Source organism: Xenopus laevis, chromosome 4L (genome assembly GCF_017654675.1).
Source record: "Xenopus laevis strain J_2021 chromosome 4L, Xenopus_laevis_v10.1, whole genome shotgun sequence".
In the NCBI taxonomy this organism is placed as follows: domain Eukaryota; kingdom Metazoa; phylum Chordata; class Amphibia; order Anura; family Pipidae; genus Xenopus; species Xenopus laevis.
Genome location: NC_054377.1, coordinates 154,389,034 through 154,409,119, shown reverse-complemented (window position 1 = coordinate 154,409,119; position 20,086 = coordinate 154,389,034). Strand labels below are relative to the sequence as shown.

The window sequence follows — 20,086 nt, the reverse complement described above, 5'->3', positions numbered from 1 at the left end:
TGTCTCCATCTTGCCCTACTGTCTCCATCTTGTCCTACTTTCTCCATCTTGTCCTATTGTCTCCATCTTGCCCTACTGTCTCCATCTTGCCCTACTGTCTCCATCATGCCCTACTGTCTCCATCTTGTCCTACTGTCTCCATCTTGTCCTACTGTCTCCTTCTTGCCCTACTGTCTCCATCTTGCCCTACTGTCTCCATCTTGCCCTGTCTCCATCTTGTCCTACTTTCTCCATCTTGCCCTACTGTCTCCATCTTGTCCTACTGTCTCCATCTTGTCCTACTGTCTCCATCTTGCCCTACTGTCTCCATCTTGCCCTACTGTCTCCATCTTGTCCTACATTCTCCATCTTGTCCTATTGTCTCCATCTTGCCCTACTGTCTCCATCTTGTCCTACTTTCTCCATCTTGTCCTATTGTCTCCATCTTGCCCTACTGTCTCCATCTTGCCCTACTGTCTCCATCATGCCCTACTGTCTCCATCTTGTCCTACTGTCTCCATCTTGTCCTACTGTCTCCTTCTTGCCCTACTGTCTCCATCTTGTCCTACTGTCTCCATCTTGTCCTACTGTCTCCTTCTTGCCCTACTGTCTCCATCTTGCCCTACTGTCTCCATCTTGCCCTGTCTCCATCTTGTCCTACTTTCTCCATCTTGTCCTACTGTCTCCATCTTGCCCTACTGTCTCCATCTTGCCCTACTGTCTCCATCTTGTCCTACTGTCTCCATCTTGCCCTACTGTCTCCATCTTGTCCTACTGTCTCCATCTTGTCCTACTGTCTCCTTCTTGCCCTACTGTCTCCATCTTGCCCTACTGTCTCCATCTTGCCCTGTCTCCATCTTGTCCTACTTTCTCCATCTTGTCCTACTGTCTCCATCTTGCCCTACTGTCTCCATCTTGCCCTACTGTCTCCATCTTGTCCTACTTTCTCCATCTTGCCCTACTGTCTCCATCTTGTCCTACTGTCTCCATCTTGTCCTACTGTCTCCATCTTGCCCTACTGTCTCCATCTTGCCCTACTGTCTCCATCTTGTCCTACATTCTCCATCTTGTCCTATTGTCTCCATCTTGCCCTACTGTCTCCATCTTGTCCTACTTTCTCCATCTTGTCCTATTGTCTCCATCTTGCCCTACTGTCTCCATCTTGCCCTACTGTCTCCATCTTGTCCTACTGTCTCCACCTTGTCCTACTGCGTCCAACTTGCTATTTTTATCTTGCCCTGTTGTTTCATTGTCCCCATATCACAATTGCCCTCTCTGTGTAACTATCTTGTTTATACTGTTCCTCAGTGGAACTCCATTATGTGCAGGGGCCCAGGGCCACAGAATACACATTGTACAGACGCCTGTATGAGACTGATGGGAAAATCAGCCACAAGGAACAATGTGGTAAAGGCCTATATATATATATATTGTATATAAATGATGGGTGTGTCGAATTTATAACCTCTGATTGGTTCCACAACATGATACAAATATAAAGTCATTCTGAGTATAAAATACTTGGAAAGCAAATCCCTCCCCCCCCCCATGTGTCGTCTGTGATTTGTGCACATTGACTTGGGATCAGCTGATCTGTGAGTTACTTATTCATTTATATAACTAACTAATCCTGTATATTAGTCATATTGCTCAATCCTTCTATTTACCCAACAGCAACACCTGTGTGTATTGTACCTATAGAGTAACACTTATTATAGATACACAACTCACTCACATAATTGTATTCTCACCCAAACTTCCCTCGGAATTGTGCTTAGTACAGGGGAATACCTATGTACCATAGTTTTATGGGATCTCTCTGTACAGACTATGAGCAAACTTAGGGACTGTTCCTGCTGAATTGTGCTTAGTACAGGGGAATACCTATGCTGCCATAGTTTTATGGGATCTCTCTGTACAGACTATGAGCAAACTTAGGGACTGTTCCTGCTGAATTGTGCTTAGTACAGGGAATACCTATGCTGCCATAGTTTTATGGGATCTCTCTGTACAGACTATGAACAAACTTAGGGACTGTTCCTGCTGAATTGTGCTTAGTACAGGGAATACCTATGTACCATAGTTTTATGGGATCTCTCTGTACAGACTATGAACAAACTTAGGGACTGTTCCTGCTGAATTGTGCTTAGTACAGGGAATACCTATGTACCATAGTTTTATGGGATCTCTCTGTACAGACTATGAGCAAACTTAGGGACTGTTCCTGCTGAATTGTGCTTAGTACAGGGAATACCTATGTACCATAGTTTTATGGGATCTCTCTGTACAGACTATGAGCAAACTTAGGGGACTGTTCCTGCTGAATTGTGCTTAGTACAGAGGAATACCTATGCTGCTATAGTTTTATGGGATCTCTCTGTACAGACTATGAGCAAACTTAGGGACTGTTCCTGCTGAATTGTGCTTAGTACAGGGAATACCTATGCTGCTATAGTTTTATGGGATCTCTCTGTACAGACTATGAGCAAACTTAGGGACTGTTCCTGCTGAATTGTGCTTAGTACAGGGAATACCTATGTACCATAGTTTTATGGGATCTCTCTGTACAGACTATGAGCAAACTTAGGGACTGTTCCTGCTGAATTGTGCTTAGTACAGGGAATACCTATGTACCATAGTTTTATGGGATCTCTCTGTACAGACTATGAGCAAACTTAGGGACTGTTCCTGCTGAATTGTGCTTAGTACAGGGAATACCTATGCTGCCATAGTTTTATAGGATCTCTCTGTACAGACTATGAGCAAACTTAGGGGACTGTTCCTGCTGAATTGTGCTTAGTACAGGGAATACCTATGTGCCATAGTTTTATGGGATCTCTCTGTACAGACTATACTCACATCAGTCACTGTATCACTGGACTAGTGTAATTAAATATTATGAGTGTTATATCAGTGCCGCCTGCAGGGCTGAGTAAGAATGTTATAAGTGAGAGAAATTAACAGTAACTGAGACACGGGGGGCATTTACGTACCAGAATGCAGCCTGCCCATTGGTTATTTTATTGCACTTTATCTGCAGGTTTCAGCCACTTGTACCACAAATACAGCACTGAATGGGTTAGTAACTCCTGCTCTGCTGATGGGTGGGAGAGGGGGAGCATGTAGGTGTCACCCCTATCTATCTCTTGATTTACTGTCACCCAGACAAGTTAAAGGGGTTGTTCACCTTTAAATTAACTGTTAGTATGATGTAGAGAGGGATATTCTGAGACAATTTGTAATTGGTTTTCATTTTTTATCATTTGTGGTTTTTGAGTTATTTATCTTTTTATTCAGCAGCTCTTCAGTTTGCAATTTCAGCCGTCTGGTTGCTGGGGTCCAAATTCCCCTAGTAACCATGCATTGATTTGACTGGAATATGAATAGGAGAGGCCTGAATAGAAAGATCAGTAATAAAAAGTAGCAATAACAATACATTTGTAGCCTTACAGAGCATATGTTTTTTAGATGGGGTCGGTGACCCCCATTTGAAAGCTGGAAAGAGTTGTAAGACGAAGAAGGCAAATAATTCAAAAAATTATAAAAATAAAAATGAAGACCAATTGAAAAGTTGCTTAGAAAAAGACATTCTATAATTACTAAATGTTAAGTCAAAGGTGAAGCACAACGGGGCTGCTCTCGGCACCAAGTTACTAATGCAGATCCCCCCGGATACAAGTGCTGCTGTAGTGAGTGGTAAGAAGTACCTCATGCTCATGCCCTTGTGCCCTGGGGGTTAAATGAGTGACCCCCAACACCTGGGACATCTTTAAAGGGCCAGTAACACCCCTTGTAACAGACCTGACTCCTCTTAGATTAAAGGGCAACTATTGGGGTAAAATATTTAGGGCTAATTGGGGGAAACAATTGTATATTTGGGCAGTGACGTCTCATGTCACATATAAGAGAAGCTCAGTCACTTCATTTCCATGTTTGTACCCCGACTGCCCCAAGTCGCCCTTCTCAGGGAGTTGCCATAGCGCTGGAGGGGGCATTTATTTATTTATTCCCATCAGGAGGGTGACTGTATTTTGTCTTTAAGAGTCAGGGACAGACACAGAACTACAACTCCCCGGTGACGTTACAGTGACACAGACTGACACAAAGAATAAGTCACCCCCGGGGGGTTGTTACCAGCAAACTGCCCCCTCTACTCCCCCTTGTCTTTATCCAACTCACTCACAAATGTGTAAAAACCAACAATTTGTTCTCCTGCAGCAAAATATCTGACTGGTCATGTGACTTGTGTCAACTTATTTATTACTGGTCATGTGACTCTCCCCAGCGCTGCACTTAGACAATAAGGCCCAACCCAGTGTGAGTTCTGCTGCTGATCCACATTCTGACGCCATCTAGTGGTCACATGGGGCTGTTACAAGTGCAAACAAAGGTGTATATGTGTGTGTGACTGTGTGTGTATATAAAGTATATATATATATATATATATGTGTGTGTGTGTGTAGTTACATAGTTACACAGTTACAGTTACTAAATTGGGTTGAAAAAAGACAAAGTGCATCAAGTCCAACCCCTCCAAATGAAAACCCAGCCCCATACACACACCCCTCCCTACTGTCACATAAATGATATATCCCCATATCTATACTAACTATAGAGTTTAGTATCACAATAGCCTTTGTATTATGTCTGTCCAAGAAATCATCCAAGTCCCTCTTATAGTCATTAACTGAATCATCACCCGGCAGTGCATTCCCCAACCTCACTGTCCTCACTGTGATGAACCCCCTACTCTGTTCCTTTAAATGAAACTTCTTTTCCTCTAGTCTGAAGGGGAGGCCTCTGGTACGTCATTCTCTTTATGGCTAAAAAGGTCCCCTGCTATTTGTCTATAATGTCCTCTAATGTACTTGTAAAGTCTAATCATGTCCCCTCACAAGCGCCTTTTTTCCCCCAGAGAAAACAACCCCAACCTTGTCAGTCTCCCCTCATAATTTAACTCTTCCCTCCCTCTAACCAGTTTAGTTGCACTTAGTCTCTGCACTCTCTCCAGCTCATTTATATCCCTCTTAAGGACTGGAGTCCAAAACTGCCCCCATACTCCAGATGAGGCCTCACCAGGGACCTATAAAGAGACACAATTATGTTTCATCCCTTGAGTTAATGCCCTTTTTTATACAAGAACTTTATTTGCTTTAGTAGCCACAGAATGACACTGCCCAGAATTAGACAACTTGTTATCTACAAAGACCCCAAGATCCTTCTCATTTAAGGAAACTCCCAACACACTGCCATTTAGTGTAGAACTTGCATTTAGATTATTTTTGCCAAAGTGCATAACCTGCATTTATCAACGTTGAACCTCATTTTCCAGTTTGCTGCCCAGTTTTCCAGTTTAGACAAATCACTGTGCAAAGTGGCAGCATCCTGCATGGAACCTATAGTTCTGCACAATTTAGTCTCATCTGCACAAATAGAAACAGTACTTTCAATGGCCACCTCCAGGTCATTAATAAACAAGTTGAAAAGCAAGGGACCTAGTACGGAGCCCTGCGGTACTCCACTAACAACACTGGTCCAATTAGAAAATGTTCCATTTACCACCACTCTTTGTAGTCTATCTTTTAGCCAGTTCTCTATCCAGGTACAAATACTATGTTCCAGGCCAACATTCCTTCATTTAACCAGTAACCTTTTGTGTGGCACTGTATCAAATGCTTTAGCAAAGTCTAAGTAAATCACATCCACTGCCATCCCAGAATCGAGGTCTCTACTTACATTCTCATAAAAAGAAATTAAGTTAGTCTGGCAAGATCTATTACGCATAAAACCATGCAGCACAAACTCATAGTATTATGATTTGCTATGAAGTCCAGTATCTTATCCTTTATTAACCCTTCGAAAAGCTTTCCTAATACTGACGTCAGACTAACTGGCCTATAGTTTTGAGGCTGAGAATGGGATCCTTTTTTGAATAGAGGCACCACATTAGCAATTCGCCAGTCTCTCGGCACTATGCCAGATCTCAATGAATCCTGAAAATTAAGTAAAGAGGTTTGGCAATCACAGAGCTAAGCTCACTAATTACCCTTGGATGAATACCATCTGGCCCCGGACCTATGATTATCTTATGTTCTAGTCTCTTTTGAATTTCCTCATGTGTGAACCATGCATCATTAGTTGTATTACTAAAACTGGGACTTTTAAGAAGGAAACCTTCATTAACTGCTTCCTCATTTGTGTAGACAGACGAAAAATATGAGTTCAGAATCTCAGCTTTTTTTTGTTCTCATCAACCAGCTGACCCCCCTCTGATATTAAAGGTCCCACCCCTTCCTGCTTCATTTGTGTATATATGTGTGTATATGAGTATAGTGCTACTTGCACACACAGCGCACAAAATAATGAAGAGCTTACAGTCTAATTGCAACTTTGCTGGACAAGAATATAATTTAATATATGTCTGCCTTGTTTCCCCTGTGTATGGGGGGGGGGTCGGAATAAAAAGCTAAATAAGTCAAAAACCACAAATAATAAAAAATGAAAACCAATTGCAAATTGTCTCAGAATATCCCTCTGTAAATCCTACTAAAAGATGAATCACTTGTGGGGTGCACTTTCACAACATTGCAGACTGTATGAAGTGAGAAATGATGGAGATGTTTCAGTAACATTATGTATATAACGTATACCGTATATACTCGAGTATAAGCCAAGTTTTTCAGCCCCCAAAATATGCTGAAAAACTCTACCTCGGCTTATACTTGGGTCAAGCGCAAAAACGGTCGCCGGCGTCTAAGAATAGTCCCCGGCATCTAAGAAAAGTCGATGGCGTCCAAGAATAGTCGCCGGCGTCCAAGAATATTCTCCAAGAATGGTCGTCGGCGTCCAAAAACGAGATGCCGGCACCTCCAATGGGGGCAGAAACCCTCAATTTTTTGATTGAAACTAACCAGAAGCTGCTGCATTTCTCACCCTAGGCTTATACTCGAGTCAATAAGCTTTCCCAGTTTTTGGAGGTAAAATTAGGTACCTCGGCTTATACACGGGACGGCTTATACTCGAGTATATACGGTATATATAAACAACCTGTGGCCTGGTGCACAGCAGATCACCTGTTAATGCCTAGATGCTGGAACAAACCAATCCCATAATATTAAACAACAGAAATAGTCCACACTCAGTAGGTCCTGTGAAGTGAAAAAAGTTTAGTTTATTCAACGTTTCGGCTCACGTACACGAGCCATCCTCAGGAAGTACGTATACGTATATATATATATATATAATATATATATATAGTAAAGGATGGACCCGCACTCCACAGTTCTTGGTGAAAAAAATGATGTGTTTATTCACAATGCATATCTAACGTTTCGGTCCACGCTGGGACCGAAACGTTGGATATGCATTGTGAATAAAACACATCATTTTTTCACCAAGAACTGTGGAGTGTGGGTCCATCCTTTACTACATATGCAAAAAACTTGACCAACGCACCCATCATCTAAAAAATCCGGTAAGAGTGCGCTCACCACAATTGACTTTGTATATATATATATATATATATATATATATATATATATATATATATATAAGAATTGCTATAGTGCTACTGAATTATTATAGGAAACAACCAAATCACTGTATTCTAAATCAAAAAAAATAGAATTTTTTGGTCAAAATTGACGTCGTTGTTGAATACAGTTTTGGCTTATTTTTGAAGCATAGACTTTGGATTAAGACTATTTGTAGTCATACAGCTGCGAACCAATCAGAACTGCAGACCAGGAAACATGTTTTATCCTCAGACTGAAAAGATGACGTTTTACTCCTACACTGGGGAAATCACAAAAGGTTTTAGAGTAAAGTGAAGCCGACGCTCATGTCCCACTCACTCACATCAGCCGAGATTGTAATGTCCCCCCAGGCTACACCTGAATACTGAACTGTATCATTTACTGGGGGGGCAGGGAAAATAAGATCAGCACAGACTGGAGAGGAATTTCCTACACAAATCTCTAAGTGATTGAGGCAATAATACGAGTATCTCTGAGGTTATTGCTGTGGGAAATATCACTGACATGTTACACAGACGATAATAAATCCTTCCATTCATCAAACACCAACTTCTATTTACTAAACTAAAGATTAGCCACATGGACCACAACAGACACCTCTGAAACCAAATAAATGGAATTTCCCATAGAAACAGAATCATTACTTTCAGCAGCAGGTACAAGAGGCCAAAGGTTTAGTAAAGACAAATGCAATGATCCAAGTGGCCACTGGGTGTCGCTATTGTGCAAAGAAATCACTTCCATTAGTTCTTGAAGGAACAGTAACACTAACAAATGAAAGTGTTTTAAAGTAATGAAAATATCATATAGTATTGTGCTGCACTGGTGTAGCCATGGGGGCAGCCATTCATGCACAGGATACACAGTAGATAACAGATAAGTACTACTATAGTTTATATAAACAAGCTGCTGTGTAGCCATGGGGGCAGCCATTCAAGCACAGGATACACAGTAGATAACAGATAAGTACTACTATAGTTTATATAAACAAGCTGCTGTGTAGCCATGGGGACAGCCATTTAAGCACAGGATACACAGTAGATAACAGATAAGTACTACTATAGTTTATATAAACAAGCCTCTGTGTAGCCATGGGGGCAGCCATTCCAGCACAGGATACACAGTAGATAACAGATAAGTACTACTATAGTTTATATAAACAAACCTCTGTGTAGCCATGGGGGCAGCCATTCAAGCACAGGATACACAGTAGATAACAGATAAGTACTACTATAGTTTATATAAACAAGCTGCTGTGTAGCCATGGGGGCAGCCATTCAAGCACAGGATACACAGTAGATAACAGATAAGTACTACTATAGTTTATATAAACAAGCTGCTGTGTAGCCATGAGGGCAGCCATTCAAGCACAGGATACACAGTAGATAACAGATAAGTACTACTATAGTTTATATAAACAAGCTGCTGTGTAGCCATGGGGACAGCCATTTAAGCACAGGATACACAGTAGATAACAGATAAGTACTACTATAGTTTATATAAACAAGCCTCTGTGTAGCCATGGGGGCAGCCATTCCAGCACAGGATACACAGTAGATAACAGATAAGTACTACTATAGTTTATATAAACAAACCTCTGTGTAGCCATGGGGGCAGCCATTCAAGCACAGGATACACAGTAGATAACAGATAAGTACTACTATAGTTTATATAAACAAGCTGCTGTGTAGCCATGGGGGCAGCCATTCAAGCACAGGATACACAGTAGATAACAGATAAGTACTACTATAGTTTATATAAACAAGCTGCTGTGTAGCCATGAGGGCAGCCATTCAAGCACAGGATACACAGTAGATAACAGATAAGTACTACTATAGTTTATATAAACAAGCTGCTGTGTAGCCATGGGGACAGCCATTTAAGCACAGGATACACAGTAGATAACAGATAAGTACTACTATAGTTTATATAAACAAGCCTCTGTGTAGCCATGGGGGCAGCCATTCCAGCACAGGATACACAGTAGATAACAGATAAGTACTACTATAGTTTATATAAACAAACCTCTGTGTAGCCATGGGGGCAGCCATTCAAGCACAGGATACACAGTAGATAACAGATAAGTACTACTATAGTTTATATAAACAAGCCTCTGTGTAGCCATGGGGGCAGCCATTCAAACACAGGATACACAGTAGATAACAGATAAGTACTACTATAGTTTATATAAACAAGCTGCTGTGTAGCCATGGGGGCAGCCATTCAAGCACAGGATACACAGTAGATAACAGATAAGTACTACTATAGTTTATATAAACAAGCCTCTGTGTAGCCATGGGGGCAACCATTCAAGCACAGGATACACAGTAGATAACAGATAAGTACTACTATAGTTTATATAAACAAGCTGCTGTGTAGCCATGGGGGCAACCATTCAAGCACAGGATACACAGTAGATAACAGATAAGTACTACTATAGTTTATATAAACAAGCTGCTGTGTAGCCATGGGGGCAGCCAGTCAAGCACAGGATACACAGTAGATAACAGATAAGTACTACTATAGTTTATATAAACAAGCTGCTGTGTAGACATGGGGGCAGCCATTCAAGCACAGGATACACAGTAGATAACAGATAAGTACTACTATAGTTTATATAAACAAGCTGCTGTGTAGACATGGGGGCAGCCATTCAAGCACAGGATACACAGTAGGTAACAGATAAGTACTACTATAGTTTATATAAACAAGCTGCTGTGTAGACATGGGGGCAGCCATTCAAGCACAGGATACACAGTAGATAACAGATAAGTACTACTATAGTTTATATAAACAAGCTGCTGTGTAGACATGGGGGCAGCCATTCAAGCACAGGATACACAGTAGATAACAGATAAGTACTACTATAGTTTATATAAACAAGCTGCTGTGTAGACATGGGGGCAGCCATTCAAGCACAGGATACACAGTAGATAACAGATAATACTACTATAGTTTATATAAACAAGCTGCTGTGTAGCCATGGGGGCAGCCATTCAAGCACAGGATACACAGTAGATAACAGATAAGTACTACTATAGTTTATATAAACAAGCTGCTGTGTAGCCATGGGGGCAGCCATTCAAGCACAGGATACACAGTAGATAACAGATAAGTACTACTATAGTTTATATAAACAAGCTGCTGTGTAGCCATGGGGGCAGCCATTCAAGCACAGGATACACAGTAGATAACAGATAAGTACTACTATAGTTTATATAAACAAGCTGCTGTGTAGCCATGGGGGCAGCCATTCAAGCACAGGATACACAGTAGATAACAGATAAGTACTACTATAGTTTATATAAACAAGCTGCTGTGTAGCCATGGGGGCAGCCATTCAAGCACAGGATACACAGTAGATAACAGATAAGTACTACTATAGTTTATATAAACAAGCTGCTGTGTAGCCATGGGGGCAGCCATTCAAGCACAGGATACACAGTAGATAACAGATAAGTACTACTATAGTTTATATAAACAAGCTGCTGTGTAGCCATGGGGCAGCTATTCAAGCACAGGATACACAGTAGATAACAGATAAGTACTACTATAGTTTATATAAACAAGCTGCTGTGTAGCCATGGGGGGCAGCCATTCAAGCACAGGATACACGTAGATAACAGATAAGTACTACTATAGTTTATATAAACAAGCTGCTGTGTAGCCATGGGGCAGCTATTCAAGCACAGGATACACAGTAGATAACAGATAAGTACTACTATAGTTTATATAAACAAGCTGCTGTGTAGCCATGGGGGCAGCCATTCAAGCACAGGATACACAGTAGTTAGATAAGAAAAATTGAAAAGTGGATACTGGAGAGGAGTGAACATGAGAAAGAAGAGAGTAAGGGAAGAAAAATATTAAGTAAGAGCAAAGGGGAAGTAAATGGGAGTGAGAAGGAAAGAGGTGGGTTATCGGGAGGAAGAATTGCATTAGAGAGAGGAAAACAGGGAGAGAGAAAGTAGGGAGAGGAGGAAATAGTTAAAAGAGTAACTAAGTTACTAAGAAGAGGAAATGCAGTGGTGGAACTAGTGGGGGAGCAGGGGGTGTGATTGGGCCAAGGCCTGCAGCCCCTCAGGGCCCCCTGGCAGGTTGTGCGCCACGTATTCCGGCCGGTTCCGGGCGTACGGAGGGGGGCCCGGCTACGCGACTGCGCCAGTGTCCGCCCCCTCTAGTTACGTTGCGGATGCCATCGCCCTGCACCTGCCACTTACTCACCTGCACAATAAAGACACGTATGTACTAATGCTGCTCATAGACTTCAGCTCAGCATTCAATATAATTATTCCTCAGCACCTGAGTGTCAAGCTGAGCCTGTTGGGCCTGAACATCTCTATCTGCAACTGGATCCTGGAGAGACCTCAGTCAGTCTGAATGGGAAGAAACATCTCCAGCTCCATCACATTGATGTTTCCTCAGTCCACTGCTCTTCTCATTGGTGACTCATGAGTGTGTGACAAGGCAGAGCTCCAATCACATCATCAGCTTCACTGATGATACAACCCTGGTGGGTCTCATGAGCAACAACAGCGAGTCAGTATATAGACAAGTATATAGACAAGTATATAGACATGTATATAGACATGTATATAGACAAGTATATAGACAAGTATATAGACAAGTATATAGACAAGTATATAGACATGTATATAGACAAGTATATAGACAAGTATATAGACAAGTATATAGACAAGTATATAGACAAGTATATAGACAAGTATATAGACAAGTATATAGACAAGTATATAGACATGTATATAGACAAGTGTATAGACAAGTATATAGACAAGTATATAGACAAGTGTATAGACAAGAGGTGAAATGGCTAACGGACTGGTGTAAAGTCAACAATCTGTCTATGAACACAAACAAAACAAAGGAAATAGTTGTTGACTTCAGGAGACCACGGGGTGATCACTCTCCACTGTACATTGATGGATCTCCGGTGGAAATGGTCAAGATACTAAATTCCTTGGGGTACACCTGGCGGAGAACCTCTCCTGGACCCTAAACACCAGCTCTATAGTGAAGAAGGCACAGCAACGTCTCTGAAGAAAGCCCAACTTCCACCATTTCTCCTCACTATGTTCTACAGAAGGTCCATTGAAAGCATCTTGTGCAGCTGCATCACTGCCTGGTACGGACACGTTCTGTATCGGATCACATGATCCTGCAGCGGGTGCTGAGGACAGCGGAAAAGATCATTGGGGTCTCACTTCCGCCATCTTGGTTATTTACCACAGCCGCTGTCTCCAGAAGGCTCCCAGCATTATCAGAGATGGCAACCAAACTGCACACAATCTCTTTTCCCTCCCGCCATCCGCTAAGAGATTCCGCAGAATTAGGCACCAACTTCCACAATGTGCAACAGTTTTTTTCCACAAGCCTCAGGCATCTCAACTCCCAACGACTGAACTCAATATATTCACAAGAACCGCAAAAATAACCTCACATAATGTAAGTCTACCTCGTCCAGCAGGACCGCGTATTATTCACCCCATGAGCAGAAATTTATAGTCTGATGTGTAGCACCAGGAGTCTGGAGAGAATTTATTTCATTTCTATTATGTACTGTATTACTGGATATGGCTGAAATTACTATAAAATCCACTTGACTTGAGGAAATGATAAAGGAATATGAGGAACTTGGAAAAAGCCTAAGATTAAAGGGGACCCGTCACCCAAAAAAATTATTCCAAATCCTATTTTATCACATTAGTCAAGGAAAATGAACTTTAATTACACTGTATAAATGATTTCAATCTTGTTTCCTTCAGTCTGGGAATTTATAATTATAACAAGCAGGCAGGAGCCATATTGTGGGACACTGTTATTAAGACAAGTCTTGTATCATCTCAGAATCTTGTTTGTGCACCAGAATGGGGGACCTGATGTCCATCCCCATGTCCTGGTTACACAATTAAATGGTGAAGAGATTGGGGGGAATGTGGGGAGAGCAGTGACATGTAGGAAGTGCTGAATGGAAAGTGAAAGGAATTGCCTAAGGCATAGAGGAGGGGCAGACAATATTTGATTGACAGCTGAGATATTTAAATGAGCTTACAACAGCTATGAATGATTTAATACAAAATAGAAATTGGATTTCATGTTTAATTTGAAAAGGACTTTTATTATACAGATTTTTGTGTCTGGGTGACAGGTCCACTTTAACTGAAGGAATGAATTGGGAAATGGATAAATCAAAGGGTTGAAGTGAGTTATGGAGAGGAGGAAATACAGTAGGAAATGGGTTGTAGGAAGTAAATTATGGAAAGGAGGAAATGGTTCTGGGCGTTGCAGGAAGTGAGTCAGGTAGAGAAATAAAAAGGTTTGCGGTTGTAGGAAGTGAGTCACTGAAAGGCAACTATTTATTGTATATATACACTAGGGATGCACCGAATCCAGGATTCGGTTTGGGATTCGGCCTTTTTCAGCAGGATTCAAATTCGGCCGAATCCTTCTGCCTAGCCGAACAGAATCCGAATCCTAATTTGCATATGCAAATTAGGGATGGGGAGGAAAATTTTGTGACTTTTTGTCACAAAACAAGGAAGTAAAAATTGTTTCCCTTTCCCACCCCTAATTTGCATATGCAAATTAGGGTTCGGATTCGGTTCGGTATTCGGTCGAATCTTTCGCGAAGGATTCGGGGGTTCGGCCGCATCCAAAAATAGTGGATTCGCTACATCCCTAATATACACACACATATATACGGTATATATATAGTTTCAGAAAGAACCAGCAACACAGGGTTATTTATAATGATGAAAAAAATATATTTGGTGAGACATTCACAGCCAACGTGACGTTTCAGTCCCTCCTGGGACCTTTCTCAAGGCAACCGCACCCCCCACACAATGTGATTTTATAGCCAATGAAACGACATCAATTAAGGAGTGACATGAACAAAGCACCAATAATTAGTGTCTGTGCTCCAATGTGAGCCATAAAGTTCATTATGTTGACAAACTTCTTCTTTAATATGACATGTACTAATACATTACTAAACGTTAAATACATACACACTGCCGTTAACTTAATAAAACCCAGTAAAATCCAATAAAACTGATGCAAAATATGACTTGTGTAATTAGTGAACCAAAGTATAATATAAAATACATAATCATCCTAGTTAGTCACTCTTGTACCCCCCTAGTCTGACTTGTATCTAGGGGCCCCTCCTAGGTGTAGTACTGAAGTTTAATTCCAATTTTTTATTTCAACCACCTATATATAGTATTAGTAAATAGTAATAGTCCATAAAGTATAAAACTATAGAAAGCCTCCGATATATCATCAGTCAAATTAGGCAGAGTAAATCTATGCAATTACTATATATTAAAGCTCACGATACTTCTTATGGGGGAATCCCTATTCTGCAACCACACAGTTCAACATCCGTAGTGTAACTCCATCCATAAATCCTATACGTCCACCAAATGTTTATATATATATATATATATATATATATATATATATATATATATATATATATATATATATATATATATATATATATATATATACCGTATATACTCGAGTATAAGCCGATCCGAGTATAAGCCGAGGTACCTAATTTTACCTATGAAAACTGGGAAAACTTATTGACTCTAGTATAAGCCTAGACACAACTACAGCCCTGTCTCCCAGCAGCGCACCTTCCGCCAAAGAGACTCCCCCAGCGATCGACCGGACTTCTTTGCAAAGTTGATGGTGACAGAGAATTGTGCAGAGAGTGCTGTGTGTCATAAAACCATCACTGATCTTTCGTATAACCAACAGATGGCGCTGTGTGATATTGCCATCACTGTTAATCCTTTATTCAACCAACAGATGGCGCTGTGTGATATTGCAGTTACTTTTATTCTTTGATACAACCAACAGATGGTGCTGTGTGATATTGCAGTTACTGTTATTCTTTGATATAACCAACAGATGGCGCACTGTTATTCTTTCATATAACCAACAGAGGGTGCTGTGTGATATTGCAGTTACTGTTATTCTTTGATACAACCAACAGATGGCGCTGTGTGATATTGCAGTCACTGTTATTCTTTCATATAACCAACAGATGGCGCTGTGTGATATTGCAGTCACTGTTATTCTTTGATACAACCAACAGATGGCGCTGTGTGATATTGCAGTCACTGTTATTCTTTCATATAACCAACAGATGGCGCTGTGTGATATTGCAGTCACTGTTATTCTTTGATATAACCAACAGAGGGCGCACTGTTATTCTTTCATAAAACCAACAGAGGGCATTGTGGGATATTGCAGTCTCTCCCCAAGTGAACTGTTGGTATAGGAATGATTAAAAGTGACTGCATCTCAGTTACTGCCCGCTGACCCGAGTATAAGCCGAGGTAGACTTTTTCAGCACATTTTGGATGCTGAAAAACTCGCCTTATACTCGAGTATATACGGTAGATATATATATAACTGCACAGTTAGGGGCACATTTACAAAGCTCGAGTGAAGGATTCGAATTAAAAAAACTTCGAATTTCGAAGTGTTTTTTGGGCTACTTCAACCATCGAATGGGCTACTTCGACCTTCGACTATGACTTCGACTACAAATCGAACGATTCGAACTAAAAATCGTTCGACTATTCGACCATTCGATAGTCGAAGTACTGTCTCTTTAAGAAAAACTTCGACCCCCTAGTTCGGCAGATAAAAGCTACCGAACTCAATGTTAGCCTATGGGGAAGGTCCCCATAGGCTTGCCTGTGTTTTTTTTGATCGAAGGATATTCCTTCGATCGTTGGATTAAAATCCTTCGAATCGTTCGATTTCGAAGGATTTAATCGTTCGATCGAACGAATAATCCTTCGATCGTTCGATCGTAGGATTAGCGCTAAATCGTTCGACTTCGATATTCGAAGTCGAACGATTTTAGTTCCTAGTCGAATATCGAGGGTTAATTAACCCTCGATATTCGACCCTTAGTAAATCTGCCCCTAAATGTGTGATTTAGCCAAATGGGAGCAATTATGTTGCAGATATTGAGCAATTGGCTTGACCAGGAGGAACATCACATAGACTTTAATTATATAATTCTAAGTTATAACCTGGGACCCTCCAGACGTCACTAAACTACAACTCCCAGCACCATCATCAGATTTAGTGCAGGAGGGCCACAGGCTTCTGTAAGGGCTCAAACCAGAGAGATGATAATAAAGGAATATCCAGCCCGTCCCAATATTTTCCATTAAGAAGGAATATTACTCCTGAGTGTGGGGGAGGGGGACACCGACCGACAAACAACTTCATTGTTGGCTGAATGATGAATCAGAATATTTTCCTGTTTCTCATCACAAAACCCACTGAGGAGAATGGAAGTCAGTTCTTACCTGAGGTTGCAGAGTTGCAGTTGGTCTCACAGGAGATTTGGCCACAATCTGATTCATCTTATTTACCACTAAATCAGCAATGAGCTGCCGGTCTTCTGCCTCATGGTCCCCAATGACGGGCAAAGTGCAGTCCATTACCTGCAGCAAATAATAATTCAACTTGCTTCACTATTAGTATTATACCGATTATTATTATTATTATTATACTGTTTATTAAACTACAATATCCACAGCACCAGCAATGACTCTCCTGCCTGTAATGGGCCAGTGATAAAGCAGGAGCCTACGCCTGGCGCCCCCTAGTGGTTATTACACAGACTACAGAGGGATAATGATGGGGGAGGTGCTATTGAAATAAATGAAGATAAAATAATAATATAATTGAGTTGGGGGGGTGGAGTTATAAGGAGAGAATTTATTGGGTTTGAGAAGCAAATGAAAGTCCCAGAGCCCCGTATTGAAATGGGTCTGTTTGTCCTTTAAAGGGGTGGTTCACCTTCCAGTTAACTTTTAATATGTTATAGAATGGCTAATTCTAAGCAACTTTTCAATTGGTCTTCATTCTTTCTCTTTCCAGCTTTCAAATGGGGGTCACCGACCCCATCTAAAAAACAAATGCTCTGTAAGGCTACAAATGTATTGTTATTGTTACTTTTTATTCCTCATCTTTCTATTCAGGCCTCTCCTATTCATATTCCAGTCTCTTATTCAAATAAGTGCATGGTTGCTAGGGGAATTTGGACCCTAGCAACCAGATGGCTGAAACTGCAAACTGGAGAGTTGCTGAATAAAAAGCTAAATAAGTCAAAAAACACAAATATTAAAAAATGAAAACCGATTGCAAATTGTCTCAGAATATCTCTCTCTACATCCTACTAACAGTTAATTTAAAGGTGAACAACCCCTTTCATCCAATAAACGGATCCAGGAATGAGCAGAATCCTTGTTACTTGGCTGCACCTCCAGATTCAACATGAAGTACGAGGTCCCCTTATTTATCTGCCCGAGAGTGACCCCAGGGGCACTTTATTCATATCCAGTCGTGGTGGTTTCTAATCTCCCATTGAGCCCCCAGATAGAACAAGTTGGTTCAGCCCACGGAGCGTCCGGTAATTATAGTCGGGCGCCAGGAGGAGGGTTACACGGGGGCCACCTGCGTTATTTATACCCCCAGTACAAAGAAGGGGAAATAAAACCTGCAGAGGGAATTTATAGCACAAACAGTTTCTTGTCCAGTAAGTTTTATTTTCTGACACCACAGAACTGCCCAACCACTAACATGTGTCACTATTTAGCAACAGCGAAACCCCCCCCCCATCTCCTGCACAGGGAAACCTTACTAGGGAGACTTATTTGTACTGACCAGGGGGCCAAAATAGCATCTGGAGCCGACCCAATGGGGAACAGAGAGAATTAGGGCGGGGGATGGAAATGGCAACTGCCTGTTCCCTTCAACATGACTGGCAGCGCTCAGGGGTCTCATTGCTAATTCATTCACTCAGGGGTGACCCACAGTTCATGTACAAACTTGCTTCCTTAAACTGGAAGAAGAGGCCCATGATGATATGTTGGGGGAGGGGACACGCGGCGATTCGTTTTCTGAAGTCGCCCGAAGTTGCCTCACGAGGAAACTTCAAACTTCAGGAAACTTCAGGCGACTTTGGGGAGATCTGCTCGTGTGGACTGACCCTTAATGTGTCAGTGTCAGTTACTTAAAATAATGTACTTAGGGTGGTATCCACTGCCCCTCACTGTATAGAATGTATTTAGGGTGTCCACGAAGCCACTGGCTCTCACTATAATGAATATATTTGGGGAATCACCAGCCACTGCCCCTCACTGTATATATTGTCTTTATTCCTTGTTACAATAACCAGTGGAATGGGGTGAAACAGATAATGTGCGCTGTCCCTTTAACACCGTCTCCATAAAGTGTTTTGCTGTGAGTTGATGTTTCAGTGAAATGAAAGAGCAAAATATTTACGCAGGAGAAATAAAGAAATGATTCATGATCCGGGGGCTGCCATGGAGCCGCAATGTGCCCACAGCTAAAAATATTCTGTTTTACAGGAAAAGTACAAATAACATTCCCAGCCTCTTACCTCCATAATATAATCCTTCCCGTCTTTCCCATGTACAACCTTCACCGCACAAATATCCAGCCCCCCGAATATCTCCGAACACTTGTCCACCCACATTTTGTACCTGGAGAACAGAGAATTGTGGGAATGAGACAACAGTGTAAAGTAACGGGGTCCCCCCGAAAACTGTGTGTCCCAAAAATACTCCGAGACACGAGGCTCATTTATCAACACAGGGCAAATTTGCACCCGGGCAGTAACCTATAGCAACCGGTGTTTTTTGTTTTTTTAATTAGAATTTTATTTGTAAAGGGATGTAAATTAGCCGCAAAGCCATGTAATGCATAAAATACAATATAAATAAAAGTACAATGTAAATAAAAGTACAATGTAAATAAAAGTACAATATATAAAAATACAATTTAAATAAAAGTACAATATAAATAAAAGTACTATATATAAAAGTACACACAGGTAGAACAAGTCAGATAATAAATATACACAGAGCTATACAGTAGGAATGAGGTCCCTGGTCCGTAGAGCTTACAGTCTGAGTGGGTGGATAACATACAGACACAAACTGGGGGGGAAGTGCACAAGGTCTGGGCATTGGTCATTAAGTTTAGGGACTAGACAAATAAGTTCTAGAGATCCAAAAGGCAGACTCTTCGTTATTTCTTGAAGGGATTGAGAGAGGATTTCCTTACGGAGGAATTCAGGGATGGAATTCCAGAGAGAAGAAGTGAAATAGAACTACTTTACTAGTAATAACATACAAAGTGAAGTGTTGTACAATGAGAAGGAATTTACTAGTCTCATGTCATACACACAGCACTGCCCATATACCAGCAGTTACTTTTAATCCATCTCACCCTGACCAGATTCAGTTTTACTACAGATTCAGTTTTACTACAGATTCCTACTCACACGTCATGTTCCAATATGTTGCACTCATGAGATGTAACAAGATGGAAACAGACTGTAAGTTTGTATATCTGGCCTAGCCAGTAAAATACCTGCCAGGGCCAGGGGCCGGTATTACAAATTTACCAGCAATGTAGCTGCCAGTAATATATAATACCTATAACAAAAGCCCTTGGCCTTCCGGCAGAAACTTACCCCTCCTTAG

The 20,086-nt window shown here is 41.2% G+C and overlaps 1 protein-coding gene across 1 annotated transcript in view; it reads right to left on the bottom strand.

Annotated features, from left to right (window-relative positions):
• Positions 1–20,086, bottom strand: part of syn2.L (synapsin II L homeolog) — a 104,139-nt gene that overhangs the window by 29,123 nt on the left and 54,930 nt on the right. The window contains 2 exon segments of the mRNA NM_001085734.1: positions 16,877–17,014; positions 18,979–19,081. Of these exon segments, the coding sequence (NP_001079203.1) occupies positions 16,877–17,014; positions 18,979–19,081 (241 nt within the window).